The sequence below is a fragment of the Cheilinus undulatus genome, linkage group 15, assembly GCF_018320785.1.
Source record: "Cheilinus undulatus linkage group 15, ASM1832078v1, whole genome shotgun sequence".
NCBI classification, from domain to species: domain Eukaryota; kingdom Metazoa; phylum Chordata; class Actinopteri; order Labriformes; family Labridae; genus Cheilinus; species Cheilinus undulatus.
This window is the reverse complement of record NC_054879.1, coordinates 22,767,734-22,788,033: the sequence shown is the minus strand read 5'-3', so window position 1 is coordinate 22,788,033 and position 20,300 is coordinate 22,767,734. Positions and strand designations below refer to the sequence as shown.

At 40.5% G+C, this 20,300-nt stretch overlaps 1 protein-coding gene across 2 annotated transcripts in view; it reads left to right on the top strand.

Moving 5' to 3' along the window:
- vwa8 (von Willebrand factor A domain containing 8) overlaps positions 1–19,985 on the top strand; it is a 101,225-nt gene extending 81,240 nt beyond the window's left edge. The window contains exons 40-45 of one of the 2 annotated variants that reach the window (XM_041806697.1): positions 142–250; positions 7,317–7,442; positions 7,888–8,046; positions 13,466–13,564; positions 13,893–14,131; positions 18,318–19,985. In XM_041806697.1, coding sequence (XP_041662631.1) covers positions 142–250; positions 7,317–7,442; positions 7,888–8,046; positions 13,466–13,564; positions 13,893–14,131; positions 18,318–18,426 — 841 coding nt within the window. In that variant the 3' untranslated portion in view covers positions 18,427–19,985. The remainder of the gene's footprint in view (positions 1–141; positions 251–7,316; positions 7,443–7,887; positions 8,047–13,465; positions 13,565–13,892; positions 14,132–18,317) is intronic. The other variant, XM_041806698.1, reaches the window with a different exon arrangement.
- Positions 19,986–20,300: the final 315 nt, after the last annotated feature.

Here is a 20,300-nt window from a genome sequence, read left to right as displayed (position 1 = left end):
GTCATGTGGTTGAAATCTTCAAGTAAGGAATGAAAATGAAACCCAATGGCCTTTGTGTACAAAGTCCTCTTATCAGAGAAAAGTTTAGAATCAACATATTTCTCTCTTCTTTCTCTGTTTGTCTCTGTCATTCATTGCCAGGTTGAAGGAGATCGATATGAGCGAGTACGACGCCTCGACATACGAGCGATTCTCCAGTGCCGTCAGAAGACAAGTTCAGTCTCTACGAATCATCCTTGACAGCCTACAGGTCAGACTAACTCCAATCCAATACACACACAGCTCTTTAGTTTAAATGTTTCCAATGATTCTGTAGATATGCCAGAGTTAGCTACAGGCCAGATTTTACCTGCAGCCTCTGACTACATGTTAGAACAGGCTGAACAAAATAAAAGAAGAAAATATGCAGGAAGGAAAAATACTCACTAATTTGGATACACCTTGTAATAAAACATAAACAAGAAACTACATTCAATGTACAAAAGATGTAATAGTTGGGCGCCCCAACTTTTTTGGAATTGAGGTTTTATTTAAACTTGATGAGACCTTTAGTGTAAGTTTTGTGGTGTTGTGATGACATACCTTTCTATACTGGTCTGTTTAGTTCAATCAAACCAGAATTTGGATCTAGAAAAAGTTTTTGTTGTGCTCTTTTAGAAAAGTTTCTGCAGCCTGTTTGACTCTTGTCTGTGAAAAATTCAAGTCATGGGAGCTGTGAAAGGGATGACAATAAGCTGACCTCATACAGTATGGACACTAATATGATGCTAGACAGGAAGGAGTGGGCGCTGTCCCATAGGAGCTTCCTGATTGGTCAAGAGAAAATCAAGAGCTCAGGGAGTGGTGGCTCTAAAATCCAGGATGTTTTATGTTCTCTGTTTCAGTGTTTGGGGTCAACTTTCCTCCTTTGTTTGAGCTTCTGAGGGGAGATGCGAGTCCATGCCTTCATATGGGGTTTGTGCGTGTTTGCGTGCATGTAGGCGTGTCTGTTGTGTTTAATGAGAGGAAAATCACACAACACATGAGTGATTACAGAGCAGAGACACTGAGCCGTGCTCTCCTCTCCAGGTGTGATGCTCTGTTTGGACTAAATGTTGTTGTAGGTGGATATTTTTTTGTTTTCCGTCCAGGTGTTTGAAGCCCTGTCTGAACGCTGGTTATTGTTTGTATTCCTCTTCGCTGCCCTCAGGGCCATACAGGCATGTGGCTGTGGAGTCATGTTATTTTTATCATACCTGAGGAGTGATTTAAGGAATTATAAACACACTCCTAACACTGGCTGGCAGAGTTTCAATAAGCTGATACTGTATTGTTTCCAGCCGCCAGAGGAAAACCCCGCTATTCATCTCTCAACAATGGACGAGCATGCCAGATATCAACACCTGGGCCCATTTTTATCCTGTTGAATCAGCCCAAATCATCAAAAAATCCACTCATAGCATGTATTTCCTCCTTTCACGCCCTAGTTATTAAGAATATTCCTTCATGTCTACAAAGAAACTACGTCTGCAGATTTCGTTGGCAGTGAGTCTGGATGTGTCCCAAGTTCTCAGAAAATCATGAAGTCATGCTGAGACATTGCACAGGAGGAGATTCTGGTTTATTTATGATAGGAAGACAAATTAAAATATGCCCTTAGGTGTGTAATTTTAATGTGTTCAGGTTTTGCATGACTGACCTCAACCAGCCTCACTATATCCATCAACAAAATAAGCAACCATAAAGTTATCTCTCTACAGGTGTATGTTCAATCTCTTTGAGTCAGTCACAACCAGTTAAATTTAATTCAGTGTTATATTTCTGCTGTTTTATAGTTTTATAAAGACACACCCTAACAGCTGTGCATAATGCCTTTTAAAGAAGTAAGAAGGCTATATGGGATATTCTCATTCAGTCAAACTTTGACCCTGATGGTGTATCACAGCAAGAATTTCACGAGAACTACAGGGGCTTGTGCATCATGTTTATTTTTATGGCCCTTTTAGAAAATATACAGAATAATTAATGTTTCGGAGTAATATTCTGAGCTCACTAAAGATTTAGCCCTCTATATGGGATCTTTATGTTTTTTTATCTACATTTGCTATAGTATACAGAGCCGTTAAAGGACACATAAGCAGAAGAGCATCTAAAAAGAAGTTGCAAGTGCGATCAGAAACTACAGGGACACATAAATGTGTTTAAAAATGCTTTTTAAAGTTATCACAGTCAGAAAGCACCAGAAAGTTTCCGCTATTATATCTCATAGAATAAGAGCATTAACTTTATTTTACATGGTATTGAGTAAAGCATTGTAGTTTAGGCACTTGCAAACTAAAGACTTATTTTTGAGGCTTTTCATCACTTTATTAGAGAGAGAGGAGGGTGAATAGTGTTTGAAATCAGGAAGAGAGAATGCAGGGAAGGAGCCACCGGCCGGACCTGGACCTGGACCTGAGCCACCGGAGTACAGCAGCCTTTATACAAGGGGGAGCAAAAACTAACCGCTACACCACCCGTCTTCCCACAAAGCAGATCTTAAAAGGATTTTTCAGTATTTTTGTTTTGAATCATTTGAGATATGTAACAGTAGTAGTTGTGTTAGTCTCCAGTGATTTCAGTGAGCATTGCTCCTTTAAGACGGACTCACTGGTTATACCTGCCAGGAAGCTAGGCTATACAGTGTAATAGATGGGTACAGTTTCTCCACAGCATTAAGCGCGTTTTTGGTAAAAATGGGCCACAAAACACCGTTGGCTCAAAAGTAAGCACTATCAAAAATTTAAGAAGCATTTTAGTTTTTACCCAGAAAGGCTTTGTGTTTTTGTCACTATTTTTTGAAATGCAAGAACACATAACCTGTAGCCAAAGCCTGCATTGCAAAATAGTGACAAAAACAGAGGCTTTCTGGGTAAAAAATAAAATGCTTCAAAAGTTTTCAATAGTGCAAGCCAACATTGTTTTGTGACCCGTTTTTACCAAAAACTTGCAAATTATATGTTTGTCCGGTACAACTAGCGAGTCTAGACTGCATGATTTTAAGACTCAATGAAAAGGATTAGGCCTATTTTGTTTAATTTTGTTTTTTCTTTTTTTAAGATGAAGAATTTAAGCACTGTGCGCAGCTGCACAGACTGAATCCAGCACTGCCCGCGCCTCTGACAAATGGTCTGCATCTCAGACCTTAACGAATGTCAGAGGTTTTTGCCTTTTAAAACCAAACATCTATTCTTGTGGGGGATTAAAACAGCTGATCTCAAGATAGCAAACTCTTTGCCTGCATAATTGTCCATCAGCCACAAATGCAGACATCGTATCTCGCTTTGGGAGTGATTTAGCTCAATCTCCAGCCTGATTTAACCCCTCATTATGAAAATGTGTGATGTGAACTAATATCAACTAAATTTACTTACATACAATCTAATTTTATGTCAACAAGAAATGCAATTATGGTCTTGATCACTTGCGTTTGTATGGGACGTCCTGTGGCGTATTTGACTCCAGGTCTCATCAAACGGTAAAAATTACTCTCATAATGATAGAACAAATTCTTTATAACTGAACATTTAGTCCTAATCTGGACACAGGCTGTCCTATGACTTGAGAGGTCGGCATTTTTGGTCTTAATGCAGCGTGAAAAGACATAATTGTGCACAGTGATGCACCACTTCATGATGCGCGCAGGGACGTCAGGGGGATTCAGAGAGAAGGGACATGCTGAAGAACGACTGTCGTAGCTCAGACATGTGTTTATAAGTCAAGTTTTAACTCAGTAGGTGAGGGTTTATAGCCCTTTGAGCAGTAATAGCTCAGCAGTTAGAGAAACATCTCCACAGGATCCTACTACTGTTTCTCTGGACGCTGTGCGTTGATTGCAAGTCGGGTAAAATAATCTTGGGGTCAGATGTGATATTGTGGACATTAGGTTGCCATTTTAAAGCCATAAACAGTCATGCTGAATGAATGTTTCTAATGAATATTCCAGTCTTGTAAATTTAGCATCAGTGGGTCTTAAAAACGTTTAAAATGCGAAAAAAAAAAGCCATCTCATACAAGGACAGCATATTTATGACTGACCTGTTTAGATCACTTGCAGGTAAATCCTCTGTCTAAAGTAGCTAATTAACCAATGTTGGTGTGTGTGTGTATATATACACACACACCCACCCACACACACCCACACACACGGATATTAATGGTGTCAAAAAAAAATCCATGTCCGGCCCTCGGCTTGCTGTCCTTGAAATATTTTGGTCCCCAGGAAAAAGTAATTGGGGAACCCTGGTCTAGTGGTTTAAGGCGCTACCCATGTATGTGGGTGGCCGGGATTCGAATCAGGCCTGTGGCCCTTTACCGCATGTGTCTTCCCGCTCTTTCCCCTGTTTCCTAGTCTATCCACTGTCCTTTCTATATCAAATAAAGGCATGAACAGGCCCCCCAAAAAATTAATCTTTAAAGAAATCACTGGAGGCTAATTTAACTTCTACTGCTAGGTACCTCATATGGCCCGACTTCAACAAATAAACAAATGTGCAGAAACAAAACTGACAGAAGATTAAAAAAATGAATTTAAGTGTAGAATTTGTTTCAGCTAGGGTCCAACTGTTTTGGCCCAGTTAGAAAGTGACAGGACCAATCAGCGACGAGGGGCAGTACTTTCGATCGTGGCTGAGTCGTGACATATGCAAGCAGCAACAAGAGGCCGGTGCGGTTATGGCGGAAGACATTAGCGTGGATGCTGCTAAAGTGCCAGTTTTATCAGAACTTGATGACATTTCTTTGTTAAAAGAAGAAAAAAGAACAGCAGTGAATTGTTTTCTTTTCAAAAACGACAAAAGTCGTGTACTGAAATGTCTACAGTTGCCATTGTTCGCGTTATTCCTCGGTAGCCACACACGCGCACCTCGGTTGCGGCTACACCATGTGTTTTGTTGCTCTGATGGGCCCGTAGAGATGTGACAGATAGAACGTTCATCCAATCACACTCCGAGTTTTTTTCAAATCCTCTGCCCTTTCTCAAGCGCTTAATATGGAAGGTTTGCAGATGGATCTGTGAAACAAATCCATCTGGCGTGTCAGGTTAAAAGATTATATGAGTCAGTCTGATGGACTGTTTTTGTCCTTATTAAGCTTGAACTGCAAACATTCTCCCTGTATGACAGTCTTCTAGATTTCCAGTCTCTCCCTATGCTCTGCTACACTCGTGCTTTCAACCCACCATCACCCCAAGATCAACCTATAGTAGATACATAATTTTATCAGTATGATTCACAGATATTAGCTTAACACAGGACTTATCATATCAGTAGATATTAGAATTTCTGCTGTATTTTAAAACTGATATCACATCTATACAAATCTGTCTGTATCAGCTGTAAAAATCAGCCATACAAACAAGTGAGTTAGTGGAGCTTTAGGCTGAACCAACAGACTTTTATCAGCTGAAGTCTTTTTCTTTATTCGCCATCATTCCTTCCACTTTAAGGTGAGTTTTAAGAACTGAAGTGTGTCAACTTTCTCATCCTTTAACTTTAAATTATGTGTTTTAAGGATTTAAACTTTAGCTCTGAACTACATTTAAATATCAGTATCAATATTGATATTGGCTAAAATTCCTTTTTTAATATCTGCATATTGGAAATCTGCAAAAATCCAATATTGTGCATCCCTAACCTGTAGGCTTCGACAAGGGTTTTAAAATACAATGTCATCACTCCTCAAATTCAGCATAAAGACTTTATCAATGATGAGTCCTGGTGGCTTAGCCTGATGCTGACACAAACATGTTCTACATGTGCTGCAGTCAATGTTTTTTGAACAGTTGTCTGAAGTAGTACTGAGAATAGAATATTGATAGTAATCAAACAATATCTTTATCTGTTTGATGGCATAACATGGATTCCTAAAGTTGGGTCATTTCTTGTTTTCTATTATCAAAATTTGCAAACACAAATACACAGTGTGGCGTTTGCATGAAACGTGATGAATTGTTCCCTCTCCCATTTGTATTCGTATCTATCTTATAAAAAAAGATACTGGTATGAAAAGTATGTTTTGCCTATGTTTTTAACAATTCGTTTTTGTGTTTTAGTGACATAAATTTAACTTTTGTATTTTTTTAAACACCCAAAGGACCTAAGAAACATGATTTCCAGCCTATGAGTTGGTTGAAAATATGCCTAAGGATCTGAAGTTTGAGATTCTATTAAACATTAAAATAACAGATTATATCATTTGAAAACACACAGTATCACAGTGCAAAACAATTTAACTCTCTGCTAACCTTGCTTTGAATTGCGTCCACATCTTTCTCTTGCACTCTTACATGGACTTCATATGCCACAATGATGGAAACTTTCCTCCGTGGTTTCTTTGACTAAACTTTTGTACACATTTCCTTCTTTGTTATAATCTGTTCTGATCATCTAAAGCTCAGTGTACATGGAGTAAACCCACAGATCAATCTTCAGTGGAAATCTGTTGTTCTTCCTGTCAGCTCTTATCAAAGACGTTAAGTCATGAGATGTGGACGCGCACGTCATGTGTTATGTAAAATAATCTCAGTAAACACTGGAGAATATCAGCTCTGCAGACCTTTGTGAGGACTGACCTGGTGAGGGTGTGTCGTAGTAGATCGTGTTCCTTCTTTTGTCAACGTCCTTTTCTTTAAAGAAGCTCCTCTTTCTTCAGGGAGTGAGCTGAGGACAGGAGAAAGTGATGTCTTTATCCTCTTCTTTCTATCTCTCCTCTTCCACGCAGGGCTGATGGATACCACATTTTTAAACTTTGACCAGATTCTTGGGAAAAATCAAACTATGTGTTTGATACAGCTGAAACAAAAATAGAGGTCTACGGCTTGCAGTATTGTATATTGATAACATTACAGAGAGTCATGTAAAAATAAGAACTACCACCCGGTGGTTTTTATAGTAAAGTGAATAAATCAGTGTTACTCTGTTGTCACTGATGCTTGCGCTGCTCTGCTCTGGGGTTTTGCAGCTTCTTTCCCTGCCTCAGGCTTCTCACTAAAGTGTAGAGGTTAGAGTATCAAAAATGTTCTTTTCTAGTCAAATTAGCATCTTTGGTGACCTTTTGGGCATCTTTTAATGGGCATCTTGTTATTAACCATTTTATCATCCTTGGTTTAAACTGTATTAGCTATAAATCCTCCTTATTGTCTGTTTTGTGTCAGCATGAGTTACAGCCGTCTGGAGATTTGGACTTGTTTCACAATCTGACGCCACACCAAATCTAAATCATCCTCTGCAGACGGGTGTTGAAAGGTTTTTAATTACTTGGTTGACTGGCGTAACTGTGTTAATGTTTGTGTTTTTCAGGCCAAAGGGAAGGAGCGTCAGTGGCTTAAGAACCAGGCTCTGGGAGAGCTGGACGACTCTAAAATCATCGATGGTCTGACAGGAGAGAAGGCCATTTACAAACGCAGAGGAGAGCTGGACCCAGAGGTGGGTTTCAGTAACCCAGACCACACCTTTGAACACACACTCATAATTCTGACCTTTATCTGTCAGACGCTACATTCCAGCGGTGTGTGTGAGATTATTTTTACACCCGCTGTTTCTGCACACGCTCTGTTTTTACACAATTTTCTTCCTGCTCTGTGTACTCACTCACGCAGCACAGCACAGATAGTTCCCACACTTTTCACCAACCATAATACACATGCCATGTTTTTCTACCTCCTTTAGCTCCAAGTGCCGCATAGTTTTGGTTTGGCCTGAAGGTCTGTGTTAGAGCCAGGGTAGAAATCTTGGTCATGTGTTGAATGTTATTTTAAGAAAGTGACACCAAAGTTCACAAAAACACTTTTAAATGTAGGTGTAGTTTTAAATGAATTCTCTAAAGAGGACTTACTTTGAAAATGTGGTTGTCTGTTTCTCTGTTTGACAGCTGGGCAGTCCTCAGCAGAAGCCCAAACGCCTGCGTCTGTTAGCCGATGTTTCAGGTAGCATGTACCGCTTTAACGGCGTGGACGGCCGACTGGAGCGCTCCATGGAGGCCGTGTGTATGGTCATGGAGGCTCTGGAGAGCTATGAGCACAAGTTCAAGGTGAGAGAGTCACAGCAAACATCACCTATATACAGGGACACTGCCAGGATTCTCTTGGCTCCGTTAAAAGATCTCATCAGGCCCCTCTGCCCCAGCTTTAGTCAACCATGAGATCTGCTTCAACCATGCCTATGTCCTCTTAAAGTTATACATTTAGGTTGTTCAAATATTCAGTCTCTAATACATTTTGGTCCCACATGTTTTGTAATGATGCAGTCATTTTTATTTGAATAATTGCAACCATAAAATACTGAATCTTTAAAAGGATTATAGTAAAATCCAGTGTGTATGACACACCTTTAATTCATCTAAAAAGTTAGCTTCCACCTCCAAATGGATTAAGAGCCAAGGCACATGCTGTCATGACCCATATGCAGTTGCTAGCGTCACACGTTGTACAAGGCCGGATGCTATTGACATATTCTCCTAGACATTGTGTGTTGTAAGCAGCAGATACACTGCTCACAACTCGCTGGAATTCACAGCCATACAGCAAGGCCAGCATGGTTTAGGCACCATTTTTTCACCAGCTTTCTACTCAATTACATCATATTTTTAATTACAGTAAAACTTGCTTGTTATGCACCTGTCTAGGGGGAAGGTACAGACAGGGCCTTCCCTGGCCATAGTGAAGCCCTGAGCAGACCCTGATATGAGGCCCCCAACATTGAGTGCTGTATTGAATGCAGTGTTAATTTCACTGACTAAAGCTATGACTAAAACTATTTGTCAACAGCCTTTTTTCCTTTACAAAAACTAGACTAAAACTAACAAAAATAGATCTGTGATGATGAAATCTAGACTAAAATGTAGCTTAGTTTTCGTCAGACATTCAAAATCTGTGATATTTCTCCACTGTGAGTAAATCTGTCAAAAAACAATGCAGCTGTAGTTCTTCTGCCTCTCAGCTGTAGACAGCAGAGACCCCAGGTTTAGCAGAGTGCAGAGAAAACACTTCCATGACTTGGTACCAGATTTAGGGAAGAAAAAAAATGCTTGGACTAAAAGTAAAGACTAAAATGTGAGGACTTGTTATGGATTAAAACTAGACTAAAATGTTTTGAGTTTTCTTCGACCAAAACTAGACTTAAACTAAAAAGGGTTGAAATGACTAAAATGTGACTAAAACTTAAATGTATTTCATTTAAAGACTCAAACTCAGACTAAAATTAAAAATAGCTGCCAAAATTACCACTGATCTAAAGTAAGCAGCACAAAACCTGGATGAGATACAGCAACAGAATGGCAGCTTCTTGTAGCAGTTCACATTTTATTAAGTGGCAGCCTTTCAGCTAATATCTAGAGTTTTCCACCGCAACAATAAAAAAGTGAGGTCTGTCCCTGTGGCTCCTGTTATGACACCCAGCATAACAAAACATGTTCTGTTACTACTCTAAAAATTCAGAGTTTCTCTGTTTTTGAATACTGTTGGAAATACTTGATGTAAGAGCTCAATTAAAATATGTAAAACAGGAGTAGTCATTTTTAGTTAAGACAAAAATTTCAGTGCAGAAATTCTACCTTTTGCAGCTTGAAATCCTTCAATAGGAGTTTTGCAGTAGGACACTTCTTACTAACTCTTGTGTCAATAAACTCTGCCCACTGATGATATTTCTCTTAACCCCCACATGTGTGGTCTTAAAATTAAAACTCATTGAGGTCAAATCAATAACTTTGACAATGACCGCTAGAGGGTATGTGTGCAAAGAAAACAGATTTTATTTTTAGAAAATTAAGATTTAATTTTAGCTGGAAGAGCAGGATGATGTAAAAGACGGGGGCATGAGACAGACAGACGAGAGAGGGAGTGAGACCAAAGACAGACTTCTTGGCCCCGCAGTGACACACAACCCAGCCAAATACTGATCACATATCAGCATCTAACACACAGAAATACACACATATAAACACACGCTGCTGCTAAACATGTCATAAACATCACATGTCAGTACGACTCCTGTCTTTGCATAACAGCCATTACATAATAGCCCATCTGATAACCAGCAGGCCGTGTGTCGGTCTGTGCTACCTGCAGGTTCAGATCAAGTGTGCATGTTTGTTATAATGAAATGAATTCATTAACGAGCTGAGATCAAACATAAAAGTGTGTTTAGGATTTTTGTACATGTAAATTTAGATTAAGGGTGAAACTTTAAGACCAGGAATTTATCTCTTTATAACTGCATAACCAATTTGTCACAGCTACTAGACAATAATAGAACAGAAGGCTCTTATACATGTGTAGTGGGTGAAAACTGCTTATTTTCAGCATATTATTTCAGTTATATTTTGAAAAAAAGAATTAAATGCATGGTTTCATAAGGTTATAGGGTTCAGACATAGCTCAGCCAGAAACAACAAAGTCTGATAGTAAATTAACCTTTTAAGTAGGAATGGGCCATGATTTTTGAGTTATCAGTGACTTTTACTTCACTTTAAAAGTATATTGGTTGTGATGCCAAACTACTGCCACGTGGATCCTGTATTGCATCTAAAAGTTGTTTAACCACCTTTAAATAACAAAATAAGAAGAAAGCAGTAAAGTATGGTGTGACAAAACTGAGGTGTGTGATTTGTTTTAACCTGACACTACTGTTTCATATTTACATTACACAGATATATTTCACATTTATATGGCAAAGCTCCCTTAGAACGAATTTGGGAAGGGTAGGACTTCTCAGTGGTGATTGGATGATCATTCTGTCTGTCTCATTTATGGTGGGCCAACAGAGTGACAAGGCTAAATGAGGTAGAAGATGTGCTCTAGTGTTAACCTGAGCTCTACAGGCTGGGTCTGCCATGGTGTTTGAACAGTGAATCTTGTTGGTGGCTAAAATTCATGCTGAAGCCTATCTGAACACTTTAAGACATTCAGAGGGGTGTGGCTGTGGACCGTACATTTCTGTTCATCTGAGACACTGTACATCTCAGAAAAGAAGTACTGTAATTTACTGGTACAATGTGTTTCCTGTCATAGTCGAAGTATGTCAGTTACATTTGTGAAAGAACCACATAAATAGGAGACTGAGAAACATTACATGAGGAAAAGAAAGGTAAGAGGTCTAATCTGGGATTAAATTATGTATAGACCTGTTTTTGAAGCAGTTACATGAACAGGGGCTTGCGCTAGCTTTAGCCAAAGCTAACATAACCATGCTCGCTACGCTAGCTACGTAATTAACATTACTACATTAGCCAGTCTAGCTAAGTAAGCTTTGGCAATGTGAGCTTTAGCAATAGTAGCTGAAACGATTGCAGCTATGTAGATAACATAACTATGTAGCTTACATAGCCACTTTGTGAGCTCAGCTTTAGCTCTGTTCGCTATGTAGCTCTGTTAGTTATGTAGCTTAATCAGCTAATGGAGGTAGCCTGGCTGTGTTGGAGTGTTTTCAAGGAGGATGAGCTTTTATCCTGTATCAGACTGTTTACTTAGCTTTATTAAATGTTTTGTTATCAGGTTTGTCTGGTCAGGTTTTCAACTTTTTGTGTCCTAACCCTAACCCAAAGCAGAAGATTAATCTGATTTAATTTTGAACGTTTTAGTGTGTATTTCTGCTCTAAGACATATGGTGCCAGACTGTCTTGAAAACATCTTCTCTGCTGAGAGGAGCTTTCAGTGTGGCCCTTTGCTTTTGTCTAAATAAAGTGTAATTGTCGAGGTCTGATTAATCTGCTGCTTTTCTACAGCTACATCCAAGCCCGTCGTTACCATGGTGGAAGCCATAGTTTTCACCTTTTTACAGAACAGCTTAACCCCACCTGTAGTGATCACAAACAAGTGAAAACACCTTTTATGAAACAGTTTCAGTGTTGTTCTTTGCTCTTGTTTTTTTCAGAAATGTGGTCCAGTTCTGATAAAACTGCCATTTTACCATAGCTACATCTAAGCTAACTGCTACACCAGAGGCTGCCATTGCTAACAGCTCACTCTACAACTTAACCCTATCTGTAGCTACTGCCTTGTTCTATGCAGATGAAGCTGATTGGTCTGTCTGTTGTCAGACCTGGAGCAATCATTTCAGAGTGGAGCTTTCTAAGATGGATTCACCTGATGACAGTCTAGCAAATCCATCTCCTTTGTAAGGTCACAGTCCATTAATAAGAGTCTGTCTTATGGCTCTCAAACTGCTTTTCATTTGGGACCATTTTGGCTTTTATGTCAATCAAACAACAACAAAATTTAAACTTAAACCAGCTCTTAAACAGGCTTCTTGTCATTTCAGTCTTAACAATATTGGACAAGGGATCTTTGCATAAAAGTATGTCACCAAGTCCTTTAAAGTCATGTTTACTGCAAAAAGACAGAAAGAAGCTGTCATAGAGGTGCCACTAGCCTCTTAGCCTGTGGCTAATTCACCCCTGTTCATTTGCACTGCCAGCAGTGTAGGATGTAACTAAACTATGGTCAGCCTTGGAGTCACGGAGATGATGCCTGGGCTGTTTTTGCAAAAGAGGCAAGCAGGTGAGTTCTGGTTGTAGGCCATCTCTGGAGATGTCTTGCTGATGCAAAGTGTGAAGACAGGAACTAAGTGTAGTAGACTTGGTATCTGAATGCCAAAACAGATGTTAATACAAAGTGTTAATAATATTAATAATAATAATAAGAAGAATAAGAATAATAAACTTTATTTAATGACAGTTTAGAATCTTGAATTTTTTTCAAGAACTACCAGTGACTTTCAAAGAGTATAATTCCGAGAAATGTGTGTCTCTACTCGTAACATCAGTTTTACCCTGCAACAGCCGTAAGTACAGATGAGACACACAGTTGCATACCTCTGCCCACCAGTCACAGCTGTCCTAATTAGAAATAGAACGTATACGTCCTGAAATAACACACAGAGCTTTCTAGCAGTGCCAGGCTGATCCAGCCTTATGTAAGCCAGCGGTGATGGATGATCTGTAGGAGGAGTGTTGGCATGGCAGGGTAACATGTGCAGGTATAAGTTACTTCCTGACATTACTGCAGCATCACAAGGTCCAGGGGTTATTTTAGGTCATTCATGTGGCTGATGCCAGACTGAGTAGCACAAAGTTTACTGCAAAAATTCAAATCTTAACTGTATTTGTCTAATTTAAAGACAAGAATCTTACCACATTACTATGAATGTCTAATATCAAGAATCTTGTATATAATTTGCTGTGTCTTTGGCAGATGTATTTTCTAATTTGGGTAATTTCAGTCTTATTTTTGGTAGTAATATCTTAGATCAACGTGCTTATCTTGACTTGTTTGCTCAATTTACCTTATATTGATTGTAATGACTATTTTAATTAGAATTTAGAATTTTTCTTTGGCAAGATTCAGATTTTGCAGTGTTGTTGTGAGTAATAATTGTGTGTATTATTTGTTTGTTCTTTAGTTTTAATTTGCTTTGGCACAGTTCACCCTCTTAAACCTGTTTTCTTTCTGCAGTATGACATTGTGGGACACTCAGGCGACGGTTACGACATCGAGCTGGTCAGAGCAGATAAAGTCCCCAAAAACAACAAGCAGAGACTCAAAGTACTCAAGGTAAAAGTCTGTTGAGAAAAAAAGAAAATATAACATAAAGATGTTGAGATTTCTGTAGTTTCTGTACACAGGAATTGGATTCCCAAGGGCAAAGTCAAACAGGATAACGTTTTCTACATGTAGAAAAAGTCTACTTTTGGATTCTAATAATGTTTCATTAACCTCTCACCCTGATGTCGCTTGATAGACTCCTTCATTTAATGTTTTATGCTTTTTTTTCTGTGCTTGTGTTTTGTCTGTCTCTTGCTTTTACCTGGCTGCAGATCAGATTTTCCCTTGAATCAGTAAAACTTTGTCATCTTGGCTTGTTCCCTCTCCTTCTCCGCAGATGATGCATGCACACGCTCAGTTCTGCATGAGTGGCGACTACACTTTGGAGGGCACCGATGCCAGCATCAAGGAGCTGGCACGAGAAGAAGCCGATGAGCACTTTGTGGTTGTGCTCAGCGATGCCAACCTGGAGCGCTACGGTATCCGACCTGAGCGCTTTGCCCAGGTCCTGACATCTGACCCGCAGGTCAATGCCTTCGCCATCTTCATTGGATCTCTCGGCGACCAGGCTGAAAGGTGAGAGGATGAGGATTCATAAAAAGTAGAAAAGTAGTGTGCAGAACTTTTAGGCATGTTTGGGCCAAAAGGCATTTATGTGGCGAATAAGCCTCCCTAAGGGCACCATAGGGCAGGAGGAATTGACGCAACCCCAGTTGTGCTCTGGATGTCCTTGCATATTACCAGGGGCATGTGAAAATAATCTTTTGAAAGAATGACAATGGATGGATGTAGATGTGGCAAGTAAGCTTGACCCAGGGTGCCCCAGGCCAAAGTGTGGATGTCGCAAAGGCCTGTAAACCACCGGCAGATTTGCAACATCAGCGCCCCTGATTATTCCTTAGTGCCTTACATGCCTAAAATTTATGCACATGACTGTAGCTGCAAGTAAAGGAAACTAAAGGGGATATGAGAAGAATAGGACAAAGAGAAAAAGGGGAGAAAGAGAGAGATTAAAGATAAGGAAAATGGGATGCACTTTATGTGACTTCATGTTTTGTCCAGGTAAGATGTTGGTGTGTTTTGTTATTTTTGTTTTTATGGTCTGGGTGTGAGACAAATTTCTTTAGGGGCAGTAAAGATTTCATTCATTCATCAGCATTGCCATCAGCATTCATTTGCCTGGAAGGTTTCATCAGTTGTGACAGCAACAAAGTTTCAGTAATATAAACCATGAAATATCTAATAATATATTCTCTAAAAATACCTAAATTCCTCTTGAATTGTCTTCTTGGTGCAGGGACAGATGGTTGATAATAAAACACTCACATGTCATTGAAGCATGCATGCTGAGAAAATGTAGGTATCTAAAGCTGGACATAGCTGTTATGTAATTTTATGTTCCGTCTCTTTAAAAAGATTCTTTATATCCTCGATGACGGTCCATGCTCCAGTGGACAAACAGCTTACTGTTTGTCCTCTGGAGGAATGTTTGTGATCATTAACAATGAGGGAACAGAGAGATGGATGCTGACTGGGCTGCTACTGTTCACTGGAGGCTTCGACACAGACGCCATTTTAAAGAGGGGTGGCTACACCTAAAAGATTAGCTAGTTTAACCAAGTGGATAAAGTACACTTCTATTTCTTTATAATAAATATAATTTGCAGCCACCCAAGTTTAGGAAGATGGCAGCACGCATGGACACAGCAGCTTTTGGCTCTCTGATAAAGGTGTTGTTTTTTCGTATTGGCAGTGTGTATAATGTGTGTGAGATTATGTTTTCATGCAAAACGCATGTACAGTCATGCAGTCCTGAGAAAAATTGGAATGCAATGTCAGATCGATGTTACAAGCACTTTTCATAAGGCTCACAACATCCCAAGGGATATAGTGAGGCTACCGGGTTCCACCTGGATTGTAACCCTGCCAGTGAAGCGGCGGAGGTGGCCCTGTGAACGAAGGCAGAAGCGTGGCTGCCGAGTGGGTCTGCTAGCTCGTCCACATAAACAGCCCCACAAGCCACTGGTGCCAAGTATATTCTTCACCAATGCCAGATCCATTGTACACAAAATAGCTGAACTGGAACTACAAATCGCTGGCAACCCTACCATCTGAGACTGTTATGTGATGATTGTAATGGAGACATGGCTCCACCCACTCATCCCAGATGTAGCAGTGCAGCTAAACAAGTGCTCCCTTTACCAGCATGACAGTAACAGTGACTCTGGTAAGAGCAGAGGACTGTAACATCAGCTACAGCCATTGCTCTCCCAACCAGGAAGCACTGACTGTGAAATGCAGACCCTTTTATCTGCCTCGAGACTTCACTTCTGTTCTTATTACCGCTGTCTACATACCACCGGATGCTAACGTTAGCATAGCTCTCACCCTGCTGCATGAGTCTGTAAACAAACAGCAACAAGACCATCCTAATGGTGTGCACATCATTGCTGGGGACTTTAACCAAGCATGCCTTAGGTCTGTACTCCCCAAAGTTGTACAGTATGTACAGTGTGCCACCAGGGGAAAGAACACATTAGACCATGTCTATTCCAACTTGAAGCATGCTTACAGAGCTACCTTTTCCACACCTGGGACTCTCAGACCACCTTTCACTACTCTTACAGCTTACATCCCGCTCATAAGGCAAACCAAGCCTAGCAATAGGATTATCAAAACCTTGCCTACCAGGGCACTCAGCTCCAGAACTGCTTCACCCATACAGAATGGTCCATATTTGAACATCAGGATCTTGGGGAATACACAGAAACTATACTGCTCTATATAAAGAGCTGTACAGAAAATGTAACTGTGACCAAACACATCCAGGTTTTTCCCAACCGTAAGCCCTTGAAAGCCCGCAACTCTGCCTTCAGGTCTGGAGACTTTTAGCATGGTGTGAGGCCAACAATCTGATGCTGAAGACAGGGAAAACGAAGGAAATGGTGTTGGACTTCAGAAGGCAAAGAGAAGAACCAACACCGCTTCTTATACATGGCGAGGAGGTGGAGAAGGACTCCACTTTCAAATTCTTTGGGACCGCCATCTCCCAGGACCTTTCCAATACTCAAAAAGTCATGGAAGGATTTTGATGGAATTTTCAGGAAATGTCAGAAATGGCATAAGGAAGAACTGATTAGATTTGGACATTGAGTGAATTTTTTTAAAGGATTCTTTACTATTAGGAGATAGGGCTAATGGTGGAGGTCTGTGCTCTCCAAGTGCTTTTCTAGTTTTTATTGTATGGTGCTGATTCTATGTTCTGTGAATGTCTGTCTCTATTTAAAGCAGCACTGTTTTATCAGATATGGCATTTTAATTTTGTTTTACTGACCATACAATGACAATAAAGGTGTTCTGTTCTATTCTATTCTATTCTATTCTATATTTGCTGACCACTTCTTATTTTTTCATTTTTTAACTCCACATTTGATAAGTTTCCCTGCACAACTGAGAGGCTTTCTTTTAGACATCAATGCACTTTTTGAGGAGAATCATTTGATATTTGAGAAAAACAAAGACTTTCAGTGTGGGCAGGTGTCAAACCCTGCTGGAAAAGAAAATCAGCATCTCCATAAAGCTTCTCAGCAGATGGAAGTATAAATAATTCTAAAATCTCCTGTTAGACGGCTGAAAGCATTGATTCTGTACTTGATTAAGACCAGAGGACAACATCAGCAGATGACATGCCACACCTAACCATTACTGACTGTGGAGACCTGAAGGATTCTGGGTCTCTCTGATCTTCCTCCAGACTCTGGGACCTTAATTTAAAAATGAAATACTAAATTGACTTTCATCTGAAAACAGGACTTTTGAACACTGAGACCCACTGGGTCCTGTTCCTTTTCTCCTTAGCCCATGTGAGACACTGATGACGTCTGTGGTTCAGGATTGGCTCTACACTAAAAACACCACACTTGTAGTCCATTTCCTGGACCCGTCTGTGTAGTGGCTCTTGATCCACTTACTCCAGTCTCAGTCCAGTCCTTGTGAAACTCCCCTGAGTTCTTGAATCTGCTTTGTTTGACAATCCTCTGAAGGCTGAGCTTCATCCCTGTTGCTTGTGCTCCTTTTCTTACCAAACTTTTCCTTCAGTCAACTTTCCATGAATATGCTTTGATACAGCCTCTGAGAACAGCCTGGCCTTTCAGCAATGACCTTCTGTGTCTTACCCTCCTTGTGCAGGTCCACCTAGAGCTTTAACGGACTAACTTTACTATTTTCACATTGGTTCTTCACTGCTGTTCTTCACTTCCTGCCCCACATCTGACCGTTGTGAATCATTGGGATCATGACTGCCAAAAAAACTAAAACACTGGATTTTACGGCACATGTTTGACATTTGTAATAAAACAAGTAGTTTGAAAGTTGCTGAGCATTTCAGCAACTTGTGAGTATTTTAATCTGTGGCAGACCTCCCACTGTTAAAGACTTAAATTCATTTTAGCTGCAGCTACCCCTCTCCAAAATGGCACCTGCAAAGAAGCATTCAGAGGCCTAAAAGTGGCATCTACACAAATACATCTTTAATAAAAGAGGAAAGAAAGAGTGCTATCAGAGGAAGAAGAAGTGGTTGTGTTGTCCTGCCCTAAGAATGACAGCCCATTAATTCATTCAGACACTTCCCTCCATCTATGGAAACTTCTAGAACCCATTCACTCACCAAACAATCCCTCATTTGTCTTTATATTTTGGGTGCTGAAGTGCAATCCTTCCATTTAACTCTGAACTTTTATCTTTTTGTCCTCTGTTCATTCAGACTCCAGAAGACTCTCCCAGCTGGCAGATCCTTCGTGGCCATGGACACCAAGCAGATCCCCCAAATCCTGCAGCAGATCTTCACCTCTACCATGCTGTCCAGTGCCTAAACACTTCTCATCACTGTCATCTCACACAGCAAAACCTCATGATTGATTCTGCAGGTGCTGAAACTTGTCAGACTTTGGCACATGGTGTCTTTAACCCACTTTCTGCATCAGATAACGTCACTTTATTGGTCTGAGGATGAGTTTTAAGGTGGAAAGGACTGGTCTTTGAGAGTTACAAAGGGTTATATTTATGATTTTACGGGCAGAGTGTAACGTGACAGTGCTGTGTTAGTGTGACAGACCCGTGTCCCTCGGGGAGTTGTCACAGCACAATGTGGCCTGAAAGAAGCCTGTGATCTAGAGCAGTGTGACTGTTTCTGCAGTGAAATGATACAGTCTGCGTATTTCTAACTACAGTGGCATTATGAGCGCCTGGAGCCAGTCTCAGACCCCATGTAGGGATCAAACGCACACTCTGACCTGTTGATGTTTTGGTGTTTTTGCCCGCTGACGCACACACAGACGTCTTCGTCCTGTTTTGGCTTGTGAGGAACTCAACTTGGATGGGAGGGTCATGAACTTGACTGGGCTTCTCTTATTTGGACTTCCTGCTCATTAATCGCCTGTCAGAGAGAAAAAGCATGCACACGCGCACAGGAAGAGCGACACCAGCGCACCACCTGAGCGACACTTGGATGTGGCGAAGGCTCCTAAGGAATGCTGGGACTGCGAGCGGGGAATTTCCCACCTGACTGCACATGCTCTTTAAAGGCAGCCGCTGTTGCACAACCCCCCTGCAGCCTGTTCTCCTCCAGCATCAGTGTGAGCATACACAGGCCTTTTCCTTCCTCACTGCAGGCCCTTGTGTTCGTCTCTCTGCTCTTCAAAATCTTGGATCTCCTTTCGTTGCCGGACATCCTGCTCTTCTTATCAAAAACGCACAAACAGCCCAGCAACCACGGAGAAACATGTGCACGGATGCACATTTTAGGAGATTTAAAAGAAACTCTGACATCAAATTAAATCTTTCTCATGTTTGATTTAATTTTATGTTAAATTGCTGCAAAACGTTTCATACATATCATCACAAAAGTAGGTTAAAAATAAAAAAAGAATTTCCCCTCTGATGCACACAGATCTTTGCGTGCACATCATCTGTTTTGTATGTCCTGTATCCTGCTGTGCACTCAGATTAACTCTTCGTTTCTGTGCCAACTTGCAGCCACGTGTGTCCAATCCCGTGTCGATGTTTTGCCCCTGGTTGTAAAACTTGGTGCTCATGCCTCACTTCAGTTGATTGAACTGATCAATGAAGCAGTGTGTGAAACAATCAGCCTCCACTGATCGCTCTGACAGAGGGTGTCCCTGTTTATATTAACCCACTTCTCGCTCTGCTGCCTAGTTGACAGGAGCTTGAGTGACTCACATTTGCCTGTTTAAACTTCACAGTTGTGTGTATATCAGGATGTTAAAATCATAAACATAGGAACCTCTTAAAGCTAATGTAATCGTACATTATTTTAACCTAATGTGAGGAAAATGCAAAAGAAATGTACAAAATTTTAATAAAACCATGTTAACGGTTTTTATTGAAGTTTGTTCTCTTTATATTGATGTAGATTTGTTCATCATACTGTCATACCTCGGCTACTGCTAGAGGAATTATGTTTTTAGGTTGTCAATCCCTTATTTTTGAGCTCAATACCAAACCACTGTGAATTCCATTACCAGGGGTATTTAATCAAAACAGTAACAAAAGATGGAATCCCCTCTTTGATTCCCAGCTACTCTACCTGCTTTAGGAAAACAAACCTTTGTTGAGATGAATGGGGCCACTTGGGCAAAGGAACCTGCAGCCAGTGATGGAGAATAATCGAGGGTAATCGCACATCAAAAGGAACAAAACCTGAATGAGATACAGCAACAGAACAGCA